The 25,103-nt window shown below is 46.0% G+C and overlaps 1 protein-coding gene across 1 annotated transcript in view; it reads left to right on the plus strand.

Moving 5' to 3' along the window:
* Nucleotides 1-7,685: 7,685 nt before the first annotated feature.
* Nucleotides 7,686-25,103, plus strand: part of HSD17B4 (hydroxysteroid 17-beta dehydrogenase 4) — a 269,906-nt gene continuing 252,488 nt past the window's right edge. The window contains exons 1-2 of the mRNA XM_066603105.1: nt 7,686-7,799; nt 15,012-15,065. Of these exons, the coding sequence (XP_066459202.1) occupies nt 7,742-7,799; nt 15,012-15,065 (112 nt within the window). The 5' untranslated portion in view covers nt 7,686-7,741. The remainder of the gene's footprint in view (nt 7,800-15,011; nt 15,066-25,103) is intronic.

Here is a 25,103-nt window from a genome sequence, read left to right on the forward strand (position 1 = left end):
CATGGTGAATCTCACACGGAATCCGTCAGGGCCCGCTGGCGGCAACGCTGCTTACCTGTCATTTCTTTTTTTCTTTTGTACTGTGGATGTACTGCTGGCCTGCCCATGCTCAATACAGATTTCCCCGTGCCATTGCCTGGCTCATTGCAGAAGGGCTGTGGGACAGAATGCTTCCATTGACTTCAATTAAAGCCGTCTGTGCGTAGTCTGCTCTAAAATAGGATATGCTGCAATTTTATTTTCGGCACATTGTGTCCGCAAATAAAATCTGCATGTGTGCGTGGAGCAGAGGAATCTTCACACATACCTATGGGCAAATTGAGCAGCGGATCGCCCTCGCCAGTGACAAGCGTGGGATCTGCAATTCAATTAGCCCTGTGTGCATGTGGCCTAAAGTGTGGGACTTATACATAGTGATGAATGGAGACAAGCTTGCAGCTAGAGCTGCACATACAGGATACAGTAACAAAACTACTCAGTAGTCTAGTGGGATTATATAAATCCTCAGGATCACATGATCACCCAGAGCGCAGTTTAACTTTGTCCCATATCTTGCAGTGTAAAAAGAAAGGCAAAGGTTACTGGTATCGGCGCACTGTCCTCTATTCTGCAGTGCTTTGTTATCTGAAGCTTGTAAATAGTAATCATCACAGTTAGGAATTATGTGGTATTTTTATTCCAGTGAGTTTTAAAAGTATTTTTTTTAATGCACACACTTCTTAATGGCCACAAAACACGATCCTTTGATTCAAGAGGTTGCAGAAAGATTCTGCAGCCTCTATGATCAGATAAACAAAGTATCCCTAGAGCTGCAGCGAGCACTGCAGCCCCTTCACTGGTGATCCAGGCATACAGACCTGTGCAGGCAGGCTTCTGTACATTAAAAGAGCTGTTCTGCTGATTAGTGGGGGGGACCTTAAATTGATGGACTGGTATATTTGCACATCAATGGCCTATTTCCTAATACAAGCAGTAACAATTCTGAACTTATGTTTACTATTCGCTCCTGCCATATAGTGATATGGGCTATTTCCCTACATTTAGTTAAAGATGTAGTCTAAGGTGGTACTAGTGCATTATGTCTCCACCAGCAGAATGGGTGGAGACCTGGGTTGTGGGGTCTAGTTAAAGTGCATGTCCATAGCTTGGCGAGACATCCAGGACCAGGCGTATGGAAACAGCAGGCCGTTGCCTCCGGGCCGCTCACTGGCCGGCTACTGGTGCTTCACCGTGCTGACCCCGCCAGGACCGCTGGAACTGTACTGATGGAAGCTGCAGCTAGAAGTCCCGCGCAAGCTGCAAGTCCCGCTACAGATGCTGATGCAGCTGTATCTGCTAAGCGCCAAACTTGTGTCATCTGATCCGTGCTGCAGGTTAGCAGCGGCTGACTCCTGGAATCGGATCTCTCTGCCAGTGCTGGTGTTTGTAGACTGGAAGTGCCTCCGCCACTCGCCCTGCGCCCGCTCGTTACTGTTGGCCTAAGCATTGTTAGCCTGCTCTGGCCGATCAGCAGCTGTCAGTCCTCGCCAGAGCCAGACACCACAGCGCAGGAAGCGGTGCTCATCACATGTAAGGTGTTACATGGGTGTTCCCTGTCACTCTGGCCGCCCAACCCATGTCTCCACCCCTAGTTCCCGTGGAGACATAATGCATCAGTACCGTCTAAGGTAATTGTGCGGGCAGAGTAGTGGCTGACAGCTGCCCACCTGTGCTAACACAGGAATGGGAGACTTCTCTAGTCCTGAATGTATAAGACCACCACTCTTACAAATACGCTCGACAAAACGCCGCTATTTCGATGGCAGCGTTTTGCCACAATTTTACTTTCGTTTTCGGATGCAGGTGCCTGCATCTGACAGCAGGTTTTAGCGCATGATGAGGTGCGCTAAATGCGGCAAAATAGAGCAGGAAGCTCTAGAAATCGAGTGCATGTCTGCAAGGCCCCAGTGAAATCAAAGCATTATACCGCAGCGTTCAAAACGCTGCAGTAATTAGCGCATGCGTAAGAAAGCCCTAACTCTTACAATATAATGATTCTTCCTAGCTTTTTATTTTCCCCATTTCTGTCTTTTTCTCTCTGGGATTTATCAATATGTATATATAAGTAGACTGTCCCCATCTTTTTGCACTGCTTACTGAGAGCAGCATAAGGGCGGCTGCACACGAACAAGTCAGATTCTGCATGCGGGAGCCCGCAGTGGAATCCGGCCCTGACCGCGGCCGGTGACCCCACATACCTGTCTTTTATCATCTTTATCTGTGCTGCAGATGGCGGCTCGCCGCTTTTAGACATGCGCAGTACAGATTTTTTTTTTTAAATCAGCAACAATGTCAATTGCGGAAGGGCTGCGGGTCGGACGGCATCCATTGACTTCAATGGAAGCAGTCCGTGCAGAATCTGCACTAAAATAGAACATGTTGCAATTTTTCTTCCACTTGCGGAAATCGCAATTGGTTTCTGCGAGTATGCAGGAAAAATTGCTTTTACATAGCATGTTACGAACAGTATTTGCTGCGGATTCACAGTGCGGACACCGACTGTGGATTCTGCAGCAAATATCTGTTTGTGTGCAGCCGGCCTGAAGTAGTGCCAGTCACACTGATTATAGTGATATATCTGCTGTGTGGATATGTAAGATGGCGCCATTGTGCTGCCTTCCCACAATGCTCTGTGCTCTCCCCCTCTGTGTGTGTGCTCCGGATAACAGGAGAACAGAAAAAGCAATCTCTCCTGTCCCCACTCAGCTCCCACCCACCTCTACAGTGTCCTGACCACACCCACTTCCATTGCACTCCTCAGCTGTCTCTCCTGGCCTCGCCTATTGCAATGAATGGGCAGCAGTAAAAAAAAATAAAAAATAAAACCATCAATCCATCCTTGTACTCAAAACCAAACCGTGACAGCCCGACAGTGACTTCCCCCTCCATGCCCACCCCTGGCGCGACAAGCTACAGTGAGGGCACTTGTCAAGCTGGCAAAGCATCTTCTGCTAGTGATGGGAATAGAAATCACTGCCTTCCAGCGAGAGATTGCTCTGATTGGCTGAGCCGGCTGAGTGACAGCCGACCGGCCAATCATAGCCAGTGCTGGATGCACCAATCACAACCATTGAATGGATAGAGACTGGGTTTTCAAACCCCGTCACTAGCAAAAGATCCTCTGTTGGCTTGACAAGTGCCCGGCAGCCAGCCCGGAACTACGGAGAACCACGGCTGGGACCCTGACGGCACCAGCTAGGTATTTTATTTTTTTATTTAGCATTCTTGGCTGCGCTGAAAGTGCTGGCATAATGCATGCCTACGCTGTTAAAACCGGGCTGAAACGCAAAGTTGAAAAAGTGCTGCGGAATAAGTTGGAGCTATACAAATAAAGATTATTATTATTATTAATAAAATGCTGCATTTCTGCAAACGCCAATGTGTGGGAGGCCTTACTAAAGGAAACAGATCTGTCCAAAACACAGGTAGTTTTCACTTGCATCCTTCAGACATTAGTTCTGATCAGTTTTTATTAGATCCGTTTTAGGTTTCTTTGAAATGTATGTAGCTGTATTTTACTACTGCTCATGGCTACTTGTATTAAACAGAAGCATGAACAGATTCAAACTAGTTAGTTTCTGTTTGTCTCTAACCCCCATGGAGTACACTAAAAAAAAAAAAAGGTCCCTTCTATCCAGTCAGTTCTCTGGGGTAAAAAAAGGCCTGCAGATCAGTTGTTTTTCTGTCAAAAAATAGGAAACCAGATGAAACAAACAAAATAAATTCCACTAAAATGAATGGTGATTTTATTGGATCCATGTTTCCCCTTTCTCTGCTCTTAAGCAACCATCTGGTTTTGGGACGTATTTCTGTCCCAAGATCAGAAAGGTAGGGGGTATATTGCCTGCAGTTCTTCTCGGCTGTCCCTCTAATTCACTGATTTTGAGTCCCATTTTTGGCCTTCCAAGATGGTCAACACAATCTTCAGATCGAATTCCCATAGTGCATTGCTAATGTAAGCCTACCAATGCACTGTAGGTATATTCATCATTACACTCTTGGATTACTTGCAGAGTAATCAGTGACATCACAAAGTGAATCATGTGACCTGCTGGAGGTCAGCCCATAGAATATGCAATTCATATCTGCGAGTGTGAGTGGGAGAACGAAAGTACATGCTTCTCAGTGCCCACGTTTTGACGGAGATGCCGATCATGGATTCCGCAATTCGAATCCACTTGTGAGCCGGCCTTAGTCTAATAAAAACCTTACATTTATATAACACATTAAGGCTAGCTTCACACGGGTGAGAAAATCGCACAACATTTGTGCGTCGCGAATCACACAATTCTCGCATGAGTATGAACCCCATTTTTTTGAATGGGGTCATACACATGAGCAATATTTTCCTGCATGGCACCGCGAAGCAGGAGACAAATCGTGCCAGGATCTATCTTTTTGCGTGCTCTCGCATCGCAGCGCCTATTGTTTACAATGGGGCCAGCAGAAGCATTGCACAATGTGCTAGGTGCATGTGGTACGATGTCTCCCGTTGAAAACAATGGGAGACACGCTGCAATCCCCTGCTGCAGCTAGTGGCTGTGGAGGAGGGTGGCTTCTTCCCTGAAGTGATGTGAGACACTTTTAAACAAAAACACCTCGTATCCGAAAGGAAAGTGCATGTTGGCAAGTGCAAAATCGGGTTGTGATCCACAGCCCCAAATCGCGCTCGCCCGTTTCAAGTTAGCCTAAGGGTAGTCTTCATAGTATATTTCTTTAAAAATATTAAATAGGGCCTTCTGCTACAAAATGTGCAGCATGGGAGAACTATCTTGGAAAATAATGAAGAAGGCAAAAAGTAGGGAAAAAGAGTTGAAGGATTTGAGAGGGAGGGGACGTAAGAAGATGAGTCTGAGGTATGCGGCAGCCCAGTGATAATTTAAGTTATAATATAGGTAACGACAAGGTTGTATGAGGGTGCCTACCTACTAGCGATATTTTTTCTTGCGATGTGAGCGATTATGAAACCAATGATTTTCAACGACTTCATACTCATTTGCAATTTTCACTCTTAGGCCTCACAGCCAGAGAAAAATCTGAGATAACGCTCAGTGTTTTCAATAAGGGACAGGCCCATTGAAAACATAGAGAGCACATTGCGGACTTCTGCCACAGTTGTGACAGCTATGGCAGAGGATTCCTTCATAAGCCCTTCACTGAAAATCATGCCTAGCTGTAAAAAAAAAAAAAAAGTTAAAAATCACTAAGAAGAGCCTTACAGCTCTTCTCTCTGGCATGGCAATCTTCTGTGTTCTGGAGGCCGGGGATTAAAAAATCCCCTACCCCAGAAAGTGCTTCTCTCATTGGCCGAGCGCTCAGCCAATCACAGGCAGCGCTCAGCCATTGAATGACAGCTGAGCGTTGCCTGTGATTGGTCACAGCACTTAGCCCATCACAGACAGCGCTCAGCTATACATAAATTCCCTGGCCTCCAGAACACAGAAGACTGCCGTGCCGGAGAGAAGAGTTGGAAGGCTTTTCTAGGTGTGTGTGTGTTTATTTTACAACTAGGGATGATTTTCAGGGAAGGGGCTCTCGCAGCGCTAGAAAAAATATCGATAGTAGGTAGGCACCTTATTTCTGAGAGTACACCACCATTAGGGAGCCAAGTGTTCAAACTGGAGGAGCGAAATAGAATCCAAGAAGCCCAACCAAGTACAGTAGAAGCTGGAGAACTTGCTGCCATCACTTGCACTCAGTTCTTCCATGTACATTATATTGGGACAATGTCAGAAAAAGGATTTGCACTCGAGTAGTGAAAACCAGAATCCCAAATTGATGTATATGCCACACCAGGAAAGGATCAACTGGCACTTACTTGGGAAGGAGGGGGGTTTGATGTACAAGAGCCCCCTCCTCTGAGTGTCGTCCACATAAACCAAAGGATATTCACTCCAAAGTTACAATGTCAGAGCAGATACACCCTGCTGCAGCTTCACCAGTGCAGGAGGCAAGAAGTTTGATTGCTCCTGTGGTAAAATTAAAATCAGGGGACCAACTAATGTGCTGACCCAGAAGCCCGGGTTCCTACCTTTCCTGGGCACCGAAACGCGTCGCCGGATTAAAAGTTTTCTTCACACCATATACTTTGGAGTGAATATCCTTTGGTTTATGTGGAGGACACTCAGAGGAGGGGGCTCTTGTACATCATACCCCCCTCCTTCCCAAGTAAGTGCCAGTTGATCCTTTCCTGGAGTGGCATATACATCAATTTGTGATTCTGGTTTTCACTACTCGAGCGCAGATCCTTTTTCTGACATTGTCCCATTTTGTTTTATGGGGGAGAGCTGATTTTCAGCAACCCCCAGTGTTTTTCTGCAGCTCTCCCTTTTCCATCAAGAGGATTGCAGTGAAACCTGAAGAAGGAGTAGGGATATTTTTCTGTGTATCCCCATCAATCGATATCCTTTACTGACATTTGCCCCCTGAGGCGCTCTCATTACATTTTTTTTCTTTGTCTTTCATGTACATTATATTGTCTAAGGCCTGCAACCACATCAACCTCATAGGAGGCGATGAGGACTTCCATAATCTAGGGATACGGTAAAAATTAAAAAAATAAAATATCTTTTGAGGAAAAAATAAAAAATTATCTTCTGCCATCTTCTGACAGCCATAACTTGTTTAATTTCTTCGTTGACATAGTTGTGTGAGGGCTCATTTTTTGTGGGATGTCCTGTAGTTTTTTATTGGTACCATTTTCGAGAACACACACCTTTTTGATCGCTTTCTATTACATTTTTTCTTGGGGTGCAGTTTGCTATGCTGGATAAATAATGCATCACTTTGATAAACTGAACTTTTGCAGATGCAGCAAAACATATATATGTGTATATGAAAAAGGGTTTATTATAATTTTTTTTTTTAAAGAATTACCGTAATATCCTTTTTTGAAACTTATTTGTACATTATAAGAACTTGCGATGCTTTGATTGCTCCTGCAGTATGATGTAATGCCATCTGACACGCAGTCTATCAAGCCACACCATGGGCTCTGCAATGGCACCTTTAGGACCTTTCAGAAGGCCCCCAGCTCTTATGGCTACTGAACAGCAACCAGCGATCTCAGTGCAGGGGGCAGTGCAGGCTCCCAGAACATCGATTGGGGCATTTAAATGCACTCCATGCATGCTCAAAGTGTAATGATGAATATGTGGCTTGTGTGAGCAGCAATGGCCAATCAGGCAGTAGCACACAATGTGTAGTAGGCAGTTACAAAATGCCTACACTGGAGGGGCGGCAGAGAACAAGAATTATGTCTCAAAACATGCGGGTCACTTAAAGATGGAATAAAAAATTGGAGAATACAAATGCTAAGGTGAAGGCGGGGTTCGCATCAGCGCTTGGGGGTACAGGTTTCTGGGTCCATCACACACTGTATGCAGTGCCAGCCAATCCATCCTCTGATGGTGGTTTAGTAACCAATCAGAGCTCAGTTCTCAGATCCTAAACTACACTGTAATATGAAACACGGACTCCCATTGGTTGCTATGGAAACAACCCACTTCTCTACCGCCAGGCAAGGAAGGGTTACAGCCGCGCCTCCTGGTTCTATATAGACACGCCTACTCTACTAGCGAGGCCGCCCCCATGTGCTAGCCAACCAATCATAACAATTGCCCCGCCCACTCTGTCAAAGCGAGGCTTGGCACGCAGTGTCCCGGAGACCGGTTCTGTCACAGCTGAGGTTCCTGCAGGCGACATGGCTTCTCCTCTGCGCTTTGATAACCGGGTGGTGCTGGTGACCGGAGCGGGCGGAGGTGAGCGCTGCGGGCTCGGGGGAGGCACACACGGTTATGCGTTGTCAGGGTACCTGCTCTGCATGCAGCTGCGCTCCACGGTCCCCTGCAGCACATGCAACTTTTAGATAGTCCGCTTCTCTGACACTACAACTCCCAGCATGTCCAGACGGAGTGCATGCTGGGAGGTGTAGTCTATTTTCCAGTATTTAGAGCAACTTGCAGCTAGTTCTTGGTACTTTGGTCGCCTGGCACACTAGTGATGGGGTAGTGGGATCAAAGGGCACCATGGCGAGCGGTTATCAGCGCGGGCGATCGGACTGGGCCAGAGGCCAAACTAGAAGGGCAGGGGTGCAGCTGAAGGCTCACAGCTTCTCTGCAGAGAACTTGATGCTGCTCACCGGGGGTGTATAAGTGACCCAGTAATGCAGCAGTAGCAGCCAGGGGGGGGGATGCCAGCAGTAAGCCCTTAGGCCGGTCTAACACGAGCGGGTTTGAATTACATATGTCGCGATTGCTGCCTGTGTGTACGATACACAGTAATACGCGGACATTGAAATGCATCGACTTTAGCCAGTTCGCTCACACTTGCGGATTCCGCGATCCACGCCTGATCACAGCACCTCTGGGAGCATAGCGCTGATTGGCTCCTCCATCTTTCTGGAGCACATGCTCTCCTGCGCTCCGTATAATGTATGTGCTCTGGGTTTTGTGCGATGCAACACAAAGGAAGGCTCCATAGGGAAACGTGGGTTACAAAACACTGCGAATTGCAGCTGTATAGAGCATGACGCAATTCTTGAATCTGCGCACTGTAGCAGCCTACAATACATCGCTAATGTGAAGGAACCCATTGGAAAGCATGGGCTTCACATATGAGATTTGTAGTACTGTCTCAATGTGAGAAAATCGCCCAATTTTGTTGCCCGTGTTTAAAGCGGCATTAATCACACACCGTGGTCTTACTATGGCTCAGGATTAATGCCCAAGACCAAGCGCTGTATATTAACGACACTTCCGCTCCGGACCCTGCAGCAATAACCCTCCATAGCATGCTATAGAAAAATGATTTTTCGTGCCCACAAGCAGAAACCAATTGTGGTTTCCGTTCACCGATTAAAAATCGCAGCATGCTCCGTTTTACTGCGGTTCCCGCCGTCCGATCCGCAGGTGACACTGTGAACGGGCCGCGGATACTGCGGGAAGAGCATGAGATTTAAAAAAAACAATCTGTACTGCACATGTGTGCCGGCCAGCACTTCACACACATCTGCAGTACAGAAGAAAGAAGACAGAGGCAGGTACACAGGGTCACTGGAGCAGGTGGATTCCGTGCGGGATTTCCCATGCGGAATCTGTGCGTGCCCGTGGACATGAGGCCAAAGCACATGGATACTTGGCCTAATGGAAAGGCTATAACTGATTTTCTGTTTCCACATCCTAGTTATCATGTTTATGATAAATAGGGGCTTAGATGAATAGAACATATATTTATAGGACATTTCAAAACTTTCCTAAATTCGTGTGTGTGGATTTGATTTGTTTACCAAGGAGAAGACAATCAGATCTGGTGTAGAAGCACAGGGCCCTCGGGAGAAATACAAATCACACCAGCCTGTTGCGGTATCAAATGATTTCTAATATATAACAATGTGAAACTTTGAATACATCATAAATGACATCACAGATATATAGAAATGGTTTCATTTAACCCCTTCACTACTTGTAGTAGCAGCATGCTATATCTTCCTAGTCTACAATCTAATAGGAAAAATAATTAACTGATGTATTGATCTACAATTTTCTTAACATTGCGTGCACATACATACATACATACATACATACATACATTATTATATAAACCACTATTTTTCCACCACGTCCTCTCTGCCTGAGGATGTGGTGATGGGTGGGAACTTCCAAAACATTGATCCAGGGATTATTCTAACTGCCATTATGGAATCTTTTTAGGACCCCTCCTCCCCCATCCGATGGGCTAATTGGCTTCTACCTCATTGGGTTTCTTTTTGCCTTCCTCTGGATCAACAAGGGGGGGTCGATACAGGTTGAACTAGATGGACATTGTCTCCCTTCAGCCCAACATACTATGTTACCAAAATGGGTCTCTGACTCCATGACTTCAACTCCACAGCCCTGGTGCTAGACCTCCAGGAGTGCTGATAGAAGGTAAAGGGCATCTGTCAGCTACTTTGAGGCATGTAAGCGAAGTCTATGGGCTAAAAGTTGCTGGCCCGCTGAGTCTGGTGATGTAAGTCTTGCCATTACACAAGGATGGAAGCAGTAGTTTCTGCGCTGACCTCTGTGTATTTGCAGTGCTGTCAGCGGACGCTCGATCAGCTGGGGAGAGGTCGGTAATAGCATTTTCCCTGGAAACCCCCTTTAGCCCTTTACAATCCAATTTCCCTGCCTCCCGCACACTCCCCAGCTCTTATTTATTTTGGGTGGGATTAAATGCATAAAAATAAACTGTCATGATGATTTTGTTAGCAATTTTTTAAAATTAAACACGAGTTAATGTGTATTACGTAGGTATGTATATTACACTATGCAGGAGAGAGGTAAATTGGAAAGCGCTAATGTCACCTTCCTTGGCGGTCTAGAGGGATAAGAGGTTAATTTCAGCATCCTGGGTGGTTTAGTGTGGTGAAGGGGGTATAGAAACCTGGGATCTAGTTGCTTACTCCCCTTGGCTTCAGTGCCATCTCTGTTCCAAGAAGATGATGCTAGCGGCTAGGGCACTAATAATAATAATTAATAAACAACTTTATTTGTATAGCGCCAACATATTCCGCAGCGCTTACATAGACAGGGGGAATACAGAGAGACAAAAGTACAAACATTACAGAACCACGGTTACATATAGTAATCAGTTTATGGAAACAGTAGGGGTGAGGGTCCTGCTCCAACGAGCTTACATACTACAAGTAATGGGGTGATACAGAAGGTAAAGGGGCTGGAGATGTGCACGGTATGGCGAGGTGAGAGTGAGCGATGCTATACACATAGACAATGGTCAGACATTTGGCCGTGTGACAGCAGAATCGTTATGACTGCAGGAGCGGTTTATGATGGCTAGCAGTGATTGCAGTCAGTAGGTCAGGGAGCATGTTATCAGGCAGCGTACAGAGGGGTTTGCTTAGGGTATGCGGTATGCCTCCCTGAAGAGGTGCGTTTTTAGAGCACGCCTGAAGTTCTGCGGGTCCTGGATTGCTCGTGTAGCCTTTGGTAGTGCGTTCCAGAGGACCGGTGCTGCTCTGGAGAAGTCTTGGAGGCGGGAGTGAGAAGTTCGAATTAAAGAGGCGCTTAGTCTGGTTTCGTTAGCAGAGCGGAGAGCACGGGCTGGTTGATGGATTGAGATGAGGGAGGCAATATAGGGGGGTGCTGCGCTGTGGAGGGCTTTGTGGATGAAGGTAGCGAGTTTAAATTGAATTCTGTATTTAACAGGCAGCCAGTGCAGTGACCGGCACAGGGCAGAGGCGTCCGAGTAGCGGCTGGACAGGAAGATGAGCCTGGCTGCCGCATTCAGGATGGATTGGAGAGGGTAGAGTCTGGTGCAGGAGAGGCCGATCAGCAACGAGTTGCAATAATCGAGCCGTGAGTGGATGAGGGCGACAATAAGCGTTTTTAACGTGTCCACAGTGAGAAAAGAGCGGATTCTTGCAATGTTCTTGAGGTGCAGCTGACATGTTCGGGCCAGAGATTGGATGTAGGGGGTAAAGGAGAGATATGAGAATATGACCCCAAGGCAGCGGGCATGTTGTCTAGGAGTTATGGTGGCGCCACACACTGAGATGGAGATGTCAGGAGGAGGTCGGTTAGTGGAGGGTGGAAATACCAGTAAGTCAGTTTTAGAGAGGTTTAGTTTTAGGTAGAGAGAGGACATAGTGTTAGAGACAGCGGACAGACAGTCGGTGATGTTTTGGAGTAAAGGTGCAGAGATGTCACGGGAAGAGGTGTATAGCTGCGTGTCATCAGCATACAGGTGGTATTGAAGGCCAAATCTCCTGATGGTTTGTCCAATAGGGGCTGTGTAGATAGAAAAAAGAAAGGGGCCGAGGACCGAGCCCTGGGGGACCCCAACAGCAAGGGAAAGAGAAGGGGAGGTAGAGCCAGCAAAGGAGACGCTGAAAGAGCGGTCAGATGGGTAGGAGGAGAACCAGGAGAGGGCAGTGTCCATTAGGCCAATGGAGCGAAGCATACAGAGGAGGAGTTTGTGGCCAACAGTGTCAAATGCTGCGGAAAGGTCGAGGAGGATCAGTAGGGAGTAATCGCCCCTCGATTTGGCTGTTAGTAGGTCATTGGATACCCTTGTGAGGGCAGTTTCTGTCGAGTGTTGAGGTCGGAAGCCAGACTGTAGGGGGTCTTGGAGAGAGTTCTCTGATAGATAGCTTACAAGGCAGGAGTAAACCAGGCATTCTAGTAGTTTGGAGATGAAGGGGAGGTTTGAGATGGGTCGGTAGTTGGCAGCATCAGTCGCATGAGGGATCATATGATTTGTGCCCATAGAGGGAGGCTGCGGGTGTGTATCCCAGCTGTTGTCCCGCTCTAAGGGCAAAAATCTGAGAAACATTTGTTCTTTGGTTGAAGTTTTCAAAAGGGATAGTGAATGGGGGGAGAACCCTGTGATATGATCTGGCCTATACCTTCTGTGGGCAGATAGCATGGTGTCCATTGGTGGGCCCTTGGCCTGGCCCATACGAGAATATATTCACTGTGGATGGGAAATATGGCCACAACAAAGTTTCTTTGTTGTAGTCCTAAATTACCTTATAAGAATGTGGAGGAGAGAGCAGAAGGAAGCTAGATCGGGAGTCCAGGCTCACTAATGGAGCTCCTATTGAGACTTAGAATGAGATGTGTAGAAGCTGCAGAAGACAAACAATCCAATTTTTTTCTCACTTAGGCCTGCTGTACATGGGCAGATGTGCATTGCAGAATCCGCATCGGACGCCCGCCTCCGTTTTCCACAGCAAATACAGTCCATAGCATGCTATGGAAAAGTGATTCTTCCTGCACATGCTTGCAGAGAAAAAATAAAAGCATGCACCATTTTTGCGCAGATTCCGGGCAGATAGCTTTCATTGAAGTCAATAGAAGCTGTCCGATCTGCGGGCCTTTACATAATTGACATTGTGGAAAGGTTGCGGATTCTGCGTCAGTGCTAGGGGTTGTCATGGGAAAAGCGGGAGTTTAAAAAAAAATCTGCCCACCGCATGTCTGACGGCTCGCCCTGCGGACCATCCACAGTACAGATGAAGAGAAAAGAAAGCAGGTATGCGCCGGCGCCGCTTTCTGCATGTGGAATCCGACCTGCCTGTGTGCAGGCGGCCTTAACTGCATGTATTTTGGGCTGACAATCACTTTTGCAATAATGTCTAAAAACTTTGTACTTTTATCAGCTAATATATGACCGCAGTGAAGATAAACGTGTTCATACATTAGCTGATAAAAAGCGCAGGAGAGGAGAGATGAGGGCAGGCGCTCCTATTGAGACTTAGAATGCTGTTTCTTTATACAGGGACATGTAGAATCTGCAGAAGACTAAGGCTGGGGTCACACGGGTCAGAATCCTGCTGGAAATCTTGCTGTTTTACCGCAGTGAAAAACCGTGAGATTTTCGCCTGGAAAGAGCAGCTTCTAAACCCATGGCACTTAGCTGTGGGTTTTAGAGCGGCTTGGCTGCATGCTTTTCCATTGCGGCCTGCACTCCCATAGAGGAGAGCGCGGCCCCAACGGAAAAAAGAAATAGACATGCTGCGGCCGGGGAATCCACGATGCAGCGCCGGCTTTGCTGAGACGGATTGGCTGTCCCATGTGTACGAGATTTTTGACATCTCGTCCACATGACTGGCCAATCGTGGGATTAGCGGCCGCAGGTGGATTTTCCGCGGCAAATCCGCCCTGTGTGAACCTAGCCTAAGGGCTCCTTCGCACTGGCGATAACATTATCGCCCTCTGCCATCCATGTGAAACCCATGGATGTGACGCGTTTTTGTGTGGAAACAGCCTCACATCACTGCGGGAATGAACGAGTCTCCTGCCCTTGTTGTGACAGCTGCAGCAGAGGATCGCAGAGTTCTCCCATTGTTGTCAATGGGGCCGACACTGCTAGAGACAATGGGCGATATAGCAGAAAGTTAGGACATGCTGCAATTATTATTTTTTTTCCTTCATAGCATCGCAAATCTGAATGAACTCAATTAAAAAGAATGGATTTCATATCTGTATCAGATTTATGCATCGGGCAGCGTACAAATCTCACACTATTTGCATGCCTAAAAGGATTCAGTCCAACATGCGAGCATTTAAATAAAAAAAAAATATATATATATATATTTGCCCATCCCCTGCCAAAGGTGTCCAAAGCCTAGAACATCATCTTTATAAACTTGACAGTCTATGTACAGTTTTTAAGTTTGTATTCCTCTTTAAGCAGTAGAGTAATAGTTAATCCTATGTAACCAGAGCCCGTGTCCTGGGTTAGAGCAGCAGTGCAGAAAGAGCAAAGTTTTACTTTTGCGAATTTTTCTTCATTTGTTTGTGAAATTGATGGAAGACGATGCTGTTGCGGCTTGGAAGATTTCCGGCAGGTGTGTTCATTTATGCACAATGTTGTATCTTTAAATTAGATTTTTGGAAGCATTTGTCCCGCTTTGTCCATTACTAACTTTATCTATGGTGCTCAGTGGAACGGCCAAGTGTTACGGCCCATTTACACTTTGTCTCCACGCTCCTGGCTCCTACACGGGAGCTAGAACAGCTGACTCACACATGGAGCTGCCAGCAGGGGGCGGGGCAGTGCAGGAGATTTCTCTCCTCTTGCTCCCCTGCCCCCCTCCATTGAGATACACAGCGGCCGTTCGCTATGGAACGGTGGCTGTTTAAACTGCATAAAAGATGAGCGATGAAGCTCATTGCTCAACATTCAGCTTAAACAGCCGCTGTTCAATAACGAACGGCCACTGTGTATCTCAATGGAGGGGGGCAGGGGAGCAAGAGGAGAGAAATCTCCTGCACTGCCCCGCCCCCTGCTGGCCGCTCTGTGTGCAAGTAAGCTCTTCTTGCTCCCATGTAGGAGACGGGAGCGCGGAGACACAGGGACAAGTGAGCATCATTTGCCCAACACTCGTCCTGTGTAAATGGGCCTTTAGAAGGAGTTGAGGGTTATCTTCTTCGGGCACTGTATTAATCTATTCCGAATATCTGTTTCAGGCTTGGGGAGAGTGTACGCCCTGGCGTTTGCTGAGAGAGGAGCCTCTGTTGTAGGTAAGAATTATTTCGTTAAAGGTGTTTGCTTCATTTAATCTTCTGTGACCTTCAGTCTAGAGGGACAGGCCTATCTGCTCAGAGGCAAAGTCCAGCAGCTATCAGCCCTTCTAATCAGACTTCATATTGGGAATTGATTACTGGGACATAGTGCACCTCAGCTGATATGTGTGTTATCACTACACCCCAAGTGTCATAGATACAAATCCTTAGAACTCTTACACACATTATTAGTTGCCTTTATGCATCTGTGTTAAAGATGGTGAAAAAGGTAACTTAATATTTAACACATTATGATAACTTGGTTAACAGCATTGAACTACGTTGCAGTTCTCACTATGCCCTGTCATGTTAACAATTGCTATATCTGTATAGTTAACTAGCAGAATGATTTTTTTTTTCTTTTTAACCCCTCAACGCTGTATGACCTGAGTTTATGTCCTGGCTGTGGGGTACCTAAAGCAACAGGACCTAAACTTATGTTATGTGGCCTAACACCCGCATTTATCATTTTTTGGAGTTTTTATTTGCATGCAGAGTGCTATAGATGCCGGGCAGCCCATGATGTCATGATGGTGTGGCACACTGCGGTCATACAGGGGGATCTGCTGCTTTGCCAGTAGGGGTTGTAATCCTGTATGGTGTCACACTTGACTATGGCTGGCATCCTTGGTATCAGTTAAGACTGTTAGCAGCCATCCCTCCCCCCAATCTGGGCTGGATTGTATGCTGGTCTGCACTGAACAGTTAGCTCCCTCTTATTGCAATCTGACTCCCTGCATACTAGCAGGTTCTATCGGGATTGAGCCTGCCCTGGTGCATTTTTGGCTCACTTTCTGGTGATTTATGTCTCTGTACATTTTTTTTTCTTCTCATCTCTATGATTCTAATTTATGTTATGTGGACGGCGCAGGCTCAGCTTCTCATCCCGCAGCAGGAGCCGGCTGTGCCTTAGGATGCATTCAGACGACAGTATATCGGCTGGGTTTTCACGCCCGGCCGATATACGGCGTCTCTCTCTGCAGGGGGAGGAGGCTGGAAGAGCCGGGAGCAGTGCACTGAGCTCCCACCCCCTCTCTGCCTCCTCTCCACCCCCCCTGCACTATTTTCAATGAGGAGAGGCAGGACGGGGGCAGGGCTAAGTTCCAAGAATTAGCTCTGCCCTGTCCCACTTCTCCTCATTGAAAATAGTGCAGGGGGGCGCAGAGGGGGCGGGAGCTCAGAGCACTGCTCCCGGCTCTTCCAGCCTCCTGCCCCCGCAGAGAGAGACGCCGTATATCGGCCGGGCGTGAAAACCCAGCCGATATACGGTCGTTTGAATGCACCCTGATAGCCACCCTCCTGCTGCAACACCAGAGATCGAAGAGAACCTCAATCTCTGCTGTTAACCACTTACATGCTGCAGTCTGTGTAGATCGTGGAGGACCGATGGGTTGCCACAGCAACCGGATGCCAGATACTGGTGTCCCAGCTTGCCATTACCAATGGTCGCTATTGTAGTAGTACAGAAGCTACAACATATTTGGTATCCTTGTATATGTAACGACCTATACAATAAATTGAACACACTATTTATCCTGCACGTATATACCCTAAATGGTAGCAATAAAAACTACAGCTTGGCACACACAAAAAACAAGCCCTCACAGAGATCCATCCATGAAAAAATAAAAGTGTTATGGGACTTTGGATGCAACTATGCTCTCGAAAAAATGGACCCAAAAACGCTACCAAAAAAACCTACAGTTTGCCATTCAAAAAATAAGCCCTCATACGACCATGTCAACGGATAAATAAAGTTAACGGCTTGTGAAAAGTTAAGATGCCAGCTCCAAAAAAATCGGGTTGTCTTTTGGGCCAAAATGGGAGACCCGAAGCCATTGCCAGGCAACGAGCTGTGCATATGAGCTTATTACCTTTAGCATGTGGAGGACCCTTTTTTTTTTTTTTTAATATATATATAAAAAGCACCTGTATCTTGGACAACCCCTTAATACCACAGGATGTAAGTTTCCGTCCTGGTCGCTTGGTACTTGGCGCAACATGACTTAAAGTTACGTGCTCTGTTTAACCTCTTAATGACGCAGCCCCCTTTTTTTTTCGTTCCCCCCCCCACCTCCTTTAAAGAATCGTAACTCTATTTATCCATCGACGTAGCTGTATGAGGGCTTGTTTTTTTGCGGAACGAGTTGTATTTTTCAATGGTACTACTGAATGTACTGAAAAACTTTCAAAAAATTCTAAGTGGAGTAAAATGAAAAAACGACATTCCGTTAAGTGTGCCCCCCCCCCCCCCTTTTTTTTTTCCCTACGGTGCACAAACTGCAATAAAAATGACATGGTAACTTTATACCATGTGAGTACGATTACTACGATACCAAACTTGTATAGTTTGTTTTTTTTTTTTTACTTTTATCTTTTTAAAGACATTTAATTTAAAAAAAATTATATTCTGCTGTTATCTTCTGCGCGCAATAACATTTTTCTATTATTCCGTCAATGTCGTTGTGCGGGGACTCATTTTTTGTGAGACATCCTGTAGTTTATGTTGGTACCATTTTGCAATACATACGACTTTTTGATCACTTTTTATTGCATTTTTTCTGGGAGACAAGGTGACCAGAAAAGTACATTTCTGGCTTTTTTTTTGGACGACGTTCACTGTGTGGCATAATGCAGTAATTTGATAATTCGGACTTTTACCGACGTGGCAATACCAAATATGCATTTAGATATGGCATAAGGGGGGTAATTTAACTTTTATTACTTTTTTTATGTTTAATTAGTAAAACTTTATTGATCTTATATTTTTTTTATTGATCTTAGTTTTACTTGTCACTGTGACCAATTACAGTGGTCCTGCCCCCAGCAATTGCTGTGATTGGTCAGTATATGTTACCTGACCAAATCACGGCGCAGCAGCCCAAATTGAGGCGGTTTACAGTGCAAGCTCTCTCTCCAACCATGGCAATGTATGATCGGTGGTTGGAGAGAGAGATCCGAGGAGAGACTTGTGTACAAAAAGTTAGATCAGATTTACCTGTAATCCTTTTTCTGGGAAGCCTCCATGACAGCACCAACTGAGATTATCTTCCCCTGATAGGACAGGAAACACACAGATAAGTTTAAAGCTTCCCCACCTTCCTCTGCTTCCTCACCTTGCTCACCTGCCTCAGTATTTTCAATGAAGCTAGTAGGAGGCAGGGATCTAACTAAAAAAATAAGCTTTGCTTAATTTATGATGAAATCACAAAAACAAAAAGAAAGAAGAGGGAATATACGGGTGCTGTTGTGGAGACTTCCCGAAAAAAGGATTACCGGTAAGTCTTTCCCTACCGTCTCCACGATGGCACCAGCTGAGAAATACCAGCTGTGAAACAACATTTAGGGCAGGACCCCCCCAGACAAGACTGTGTCCAAAGGACAAGTCCTTATCTGCCCAAACATCCAACCTATAATGTTTGATAAAGGTATGTGGCCTTTCCCACACTGAAGCCCTGCATATTTGGTCTATGGATGCGGAAGATTGCTCTGCCCAAGAAACAAACATGGCCCTGGTGGAGTGGGCTCTGAGCCCCCTGGGGCTGGCTTGTTAAGCGCTTTGTAAGCTTCTGTGGTGACAGAACGGATCTATCTAGATGGGGAACTCATCTGCTTTTCTAGCCTTGTTCTTTCCTAGGAACTGCAGAAACAAATCCTTATCCTTCCTTCACTATTTTGTGGACTTGATATACTGCAGAACGGCTCTTCTGAGATACAGGAAATGGATCGTTCCTTACCATTCCAGAACGAAGGGACTATTACGTCCTGGGATCTGTGAAATTGAGATACCACCTTTGGTCGTGTTCGGACTGACAACGCCTGGAGCTCACGGACTCCATGCGCTGTGGTAATGGCTACCAAAGAAACTGTTTTAAAGATTAAACACCTAATCGATATAGACTCTATAGGTAAAACGGTCCTGACAGTGCCTAAAGAACCCTGTTCAAGTTCCGAGGAGGAACCAGATTAGTAACTCTAGGTTTTAGTCTATATGCCGTTTTAAAAACCTAGCGACCCACTCACCTCTGATAACTTTGTTTCGTAAAAAAAAAAACCCACTAAGTACTGCCACCTGTACCCTAAGGGCTCATGTCCACGGGGAAAAGAAGAATTAAAATCCGCAGCGGATTTTAACTCTTCTCCCGCACGCAGATCCGCACCCCATAGGGATGCATTGACCACCCGCGGGTAGATAAATACCCGCGGATAGTCAATAAAAGTGAATTAAAAAAAATATGGAGCATGAAAAAAAATGGACCATGCTCCATTTAGGTGCGGGTCTCCCTCGGGGACGGCTCCCGCAGGCTTCTATTGAAGCCTATGGAAGCCGTCCGGATCCGTGGGAGACCTAAAATAAGAGTAAAGTTACCCGCAGCGGACCGTGCAGATCTTCTCTTCTTCGCGGCCGAAGAAAGAAGATCCGGCCGTGAAGAGGAGAAGATCTGCACGGTCCGCCGCGGCTAAGTTTATTCTTCTTTTCAGCGCTCATGTCCGCGGGGCAGGAGGGACCCGCTACAGATTCTCCATGGAGAATGCGTAGCGGGCCGGATTTTCCCCGTGGACAAGAGGCCTAAGGCCTCCTGTCCACAGGCGACATTTCACTGTGTTACCCGTGGCGATAATCCGCACACGGGTAATGCAATGAACACTTTCCATAGGATACCTATGGAAAGTGCAGTCTGATGTACATGAGCGGAAAATGGTGGCTATTTTCTGCTCGCGTATAAAAATCGCGGCATGCGGTGACTTTCCACAATGAACCTAACATAATGATAGGTTCATCGTGGAAAATCGCAGTAACATTAGTGCTCCCCGCGGCAGAATATCGCAACGCCCATGGACAGCCGGCTTAAGAGTACTAGGCGAGAGCCCCAGATCCAATCCTTGTGAGAACTCCAAGACTATCACTGAATCTGGCAATGAAATAATTCAAATGCTTGTTCTCGCTCCAGGAAAAAAATTCTTCTTCCAGACAGAAATTTTATCCATTGTATCCTCCTACTAGCCAGCAACGTATCCGTACTTTACACGAAAAACCCCTTGCCTAATAGGGTGGATTTTTCTGCAGCACCGCTGAAAGATGCATTCCTGCCACACCTTGTTGCCTTAGGGGACCTTGCGCCAGATCTTTGTGGGGTGGAAGCAGTATGGGATCGCTGCTGTTTAGACACCTTAGTAGGGAGAACCTACTGAGCATCCTTGTGGGCAAAAAACCCGTACTACAAGAATGACAGAGCATTTTCCGTGTCTGAATTTTTGCAACACCCCGGGGATTAAGGGAACTAGAGGAAAGGCATAAACCAGTCCCTTTCCCCAATGTTGAACTAGTGCATCTATACCCCTTGGATGATCTCTGGGGTTGAGGGGAAAATGTGTTTTTTGCGTTTTTTTTTTGTGTGTGTTGCGAACAGATCTGTGGAAGCCCCCACTTGCGCACTTTATACTGAAAGGCCTCTTGTGAAAGTGACCGTTCTCCCGGACCCAAATGTTGGTGACTGTGGAAATCCAGCATCACATTTTGAACACCCCTCAAGTGGGTCGCCCAAATCAACTGCACATGATGTTCCGCACAGCAAAAGCTTCTCTGAACTAAGCTCTGCAGGGGTGCCTGTCTGTCTTGATGCCGAACATACGCCATGGCTGGGACATTGGTCAATAAAATCCCTAAATGTTTTCCTCTGATTAAACTCTGGGATTTTTGTAAAAAAAAAAACAACCCAAAAGCTCCTGCTATGGTCACCCACCCAATAATTTTTTTTGTGCTTTTTGGGTACATTTCAAATCTAAGCTTCTATTTTGCCAGTAGCTTCCCAGTTAGAGGGCACGGTATGGCATGAAAATGTACAGACTGTGCAAAAGTACAACAGGGTACCACCCATAAGTTCAGGATTTATGAGGGGAAGGGTACCTAAAATTCAGCCCCTAGAATGCCCTCCCTTCCTGGGAATTGCAGGGAAAATTGTGTGGAAATTGATGCCCCCACTATAGGACCTGGGTTACCACCTGTACCTGGATAATCTTTACACCAGTGTCCCCCCTATTCCAGTGCCTCGTTCCCAGTAGAAGTCTGGCATGTAGCACTTTTAGGGATGCTTTTCTGTATTTTCCAAAATTGTTGCTTGGTCAAATTCTCTGAAGGGGTGAGAGCGGGCACTATGCAGCAATAGAGTATTGTCACGTATAGAGGTAAGAGGGCTATCCTTATATTGAGCACCATACATGGCCATAGCAGTACCCCTGCCCAGCACGAGGTACCAGTACAGAGACCCCTTAGCCAGACATCATCTTTGACTACAGTAGGTACATAGGAGGGGTTGACCTGTCAGATCACGTACTCGGGCAGTATAATTACCAGGAGTTTGTACATATGTACTGTAAAGCCGCAACGGACACCTGAGGTCTACCCAGAAGTCACTGCCGATACTGGCAGCGGCTCTTGGCTGCGTCCTGGGCTCTGGGAGAAGAGGTGTGTGTGCTTTTCTTCGTTTTTAATTTTTTTTTATTTGAGGTTTGATCCAGTGGGCGGACAAGGTTTTTTTGTAAGGACCAAACCCTTTTAACGCCAAAATAGGCCATGTCCTCAAGGGGTTAAGGGGAGGGAGCTGACTAGCTGGGGGTCCCGCCAGCTCCCTGCTGTTCTGACTTGGCTCAGTATTTGATCATTTTGCAGTACGTGTAGATAGGACTACATTTTCTCAGTGGCCATTATAATTTTTGCAGTTGAGATTTCGTGATAGACATAAATGAGAGTGACTGTTTCATAGTAAAATGGATTTTAAGTAAATTGCCTCGCTGCTATTAGGCATGTACTCCGTAAAACCAATCTATGATGACTGACATGCACTGTATTTATTGTACAAGCGTCAATCATGCTGTTGGATTCAGTATAGCGTTTTGTGTTTGATTTAGGTCCTGTCAAGTAGTGATATGTAAAGCTTTTGTTAAAATATTCCTTATCGGAGACTGTCAGAAACCTTCTTCTGGAAAGGGAAAGATTCTAACTGTAGAGCGGGCCTGAAGAGATCCAGTTCCCTGTTGCCATCTGACTCTAGTAGCCGAATAACCGACTGAAGGAGACGTATCAGTACTGCTGTAACCTAGAACTATACATGTAGCATAATTTGGGTGGAAACTCTCTAGGCTTGTTGGACATGGTGCAGTCCAAATTACTCCATGCATGTTGCAAGTTAGGTTTATTTGCCAAATCTTACAAGCTTTTAACGGTTTTCAAAAAGAAAATAAACAAAAAAAAAAAAAGTCAAGCAAGAACAATTTAAATAGCTCAACCTCCAAGTGGCGGGTCCTAATCACTGTAGCTCCTCCCACATTTTTCAGACAGTAACACTGTGTAAAATAGGAGCCTAAGGGTGCCTGTCCACGGGCGTGATTTCGCCGGAGGTAAACTGCTGGCGAATCACGCCCTCTGAAGTTTTCCATAGCACGGCTATGGAAAGCGTCGGCACACTGTCCATGAGCAGAGAATTATTGCGATTCTCCGCTCGTGGCGGGCAATTCGCAGCATGCTGTGAATTGCCCTGATTCTCCGCAGTCAGCCTATCTATCAGATAGGGCTGACCAGCGGAGATTTGGCGGAAGCTCCTGCTCCCGGGCAGCATCTCCCTAACGCTCGTGGACAGGGGGCCTAAGGCTGGCTGCACACGAACAGATTTGCATTGCGGAATCTGCGGTTGGCGTCTGCACCGAGCATCCGCAGCAAATACCGTTCATAACATGCTATACAAAATTTCCTTAACCTACACTCTCACGGAATAGAACTGCGATTTCCATGAACAGAGGAAAAATCGCACTATGTTCTATTTTTGTGCAGAGCATTGAAGTCAATGGAAGCCGTCCGACCTGCGGCCCGTCTGCAATTGACATTGCGAATAGGTCGCAGGTACTTGAGTCATCACCTAGTGGCGGCGCAGGAAAAGCACAGATTTGAGAAAAAAAATCTGTACTGCACATGACCAACGGCGAGCCGCCACTGCCATCCGCAACACAGGAAAAAGCAAGGTGCACACGGTTGCTAGACAAGGACAGGTCCATATTCCGCTGTGGGATCCTGCATGCAGAATCCGACCTGTCCCTGTGCAGCCGGCCTAAGGCCACTCTTACGCAGATCCGACCTGTCCCTGTGCAGCCGGCCTAAGGCCACTCTTACGCAGATGTTTCTACTGCGTTTAACGCTGCATTTTCAATCACTGTTTTCCAATCTCTGTGAATCACTAAAACGCTGTATTTTTTCAAGCGTTGTCTGTTCTATTTTCGTGCGTTTCTGCGTTATAAAACGTCTTGCTTTGCCCATTGAAATGAATGGGGTGCGTCTTTAGCAGTGTTGAAAATACAGTAGTTTTTTTTTTGCGCACTAAAGGTCCCCATAGAAGTAAATGGAAAATGTGCAATACACTGCGCAATTCTGTAAAAAAAATCTGAACCTCATTAGGCCAAATTGCTTTTTAGCAATCTATTTGGGTAAAGCCTGAAAGTAGTCCTAGTAATGGCTTGTATGTGGAACCCTACAAGTGCGCATGTCCATGAGACAAGTAGGTAGGTGATGTGTTATTGGGGCTGCATAAAGGCTTATGCTGAAGACTGAATGGTTTTGTTTTTCTTTTTTCATATGACTTATGAACGATTTTGGATTATTATTATAAAGCTTGTCCCTTTTGTTATGTACTAATTTCAGCTCGTTGTTTTATCGGTGAGAATGATCTAATTGAGAAACTTAAAGGGGTATTCTGGTTGTGAAGTGAATGTCCAAAAATCCCAGATATGAACGATGTTTTGCACAGTGTTCATCCACAGCTGGTTATGGTTATACATCGATCGCCCATTACCACCTCATCCTGCTGTTCATTTCTGATGTTTACCACATCACTATTTTCCAAGATGGCCGCCACATCCTTGCTTATATGCAGTTTGAATTCCTCACCTAATGGCTGCGAGGCAATGCCGCGGATTTCCACTGCGTAATTTGTGGTGGAAATCCGCCCGTGGGAATTAGGCCTGATGGGCCAGGGGAAGGTGATGGATTTTAGAGCTACAGACACAAAATGCAAAGCAGAACCACATTGCAAACTTTAATAACATTTGATTAGCATTCACTTGACGGCCCTTTGTGTAAGCGGAGTGCTCCTTTAAGAAGCCCCGTTTCTGACTGAATTATGTATATGCCATTTAAGATGGGAACGGCACGCCAATTGTTGCGACTGATCTTTTGCACTTCTGCCAACAATGAAACAGATGACACTGAGAAAGACCGAGTTCCCAGAGGGGGAATGACGAGAATAAAAGGTAATCTTGAAGCTCATGGACAATCTGTAAATTAAGTTGGATCAAAAACAGCCCCGTGCGCAGTTCTGCAATGCTAGGAGATTTTTAGAGATTGGGAGGTGCATTGTATGGAGCAGCATAAGGCCCGGTTGGAAGAGGAGATGCTGTATTTTAAAGCAGGTGGATAACCTTCGATGGCTGCAGAGAAGTGATAAATCTAGACGGGAATATTAAGAAGCAGGCTTATTTAAAAATCCATTATGTGTGTACAGTACTCTGACACTTATCTAGTGAGCGGGGAATTTACTGCAGCAGCGAAGGTTGTAATAAACATGAATCTGCTCACAGGGTATGGAGTCCTGGAACTTTCTTTTATTCTACCAGCTTATTTATTTATTTCAATAGCAAATCAGCATTGTAAATGGTTAAATACCACATCGTTTTCTGCATACAGCTTTTATGCAGAGCTATGTGTCTTCATGGAAACAAACAACCTATGCTGTGTGCTAGCAAAAATAGGGATTTCTGCCTATAAAACTAAACCTTTTCCTAATAAAGTAGAAAAAAGGAAAACCTTAATCTTTTTTTTTGCTCAGAGTCCCTACATTGTGTTACTGATGTGCACTCTAGAGCGCTGTGTACCTGAGAAAGGGGAAGGCTGAAGCGTTAAACGCTGCTCCCTTCGCCTCCAGGTTCTCAGCTGTGACTTACAGCCGAGGA

Source organism: Eleutherodactylus coqui, chromosome 5 (assembly GCF_035609145.1).
Source record: "Eleutherodactylus coqui strain aEleCoq1 chromosome 5, aEleCoq1.hap1, whole genome shotgun sequence".
Taxonomy (NCBI): domain Eukaryota; kingdom Metazoa; phylum Chordata; class Amphibia; order Anura; family Eleutherodactylidae; genus Eleutherodactylus; species Eleutherodactylus coqui.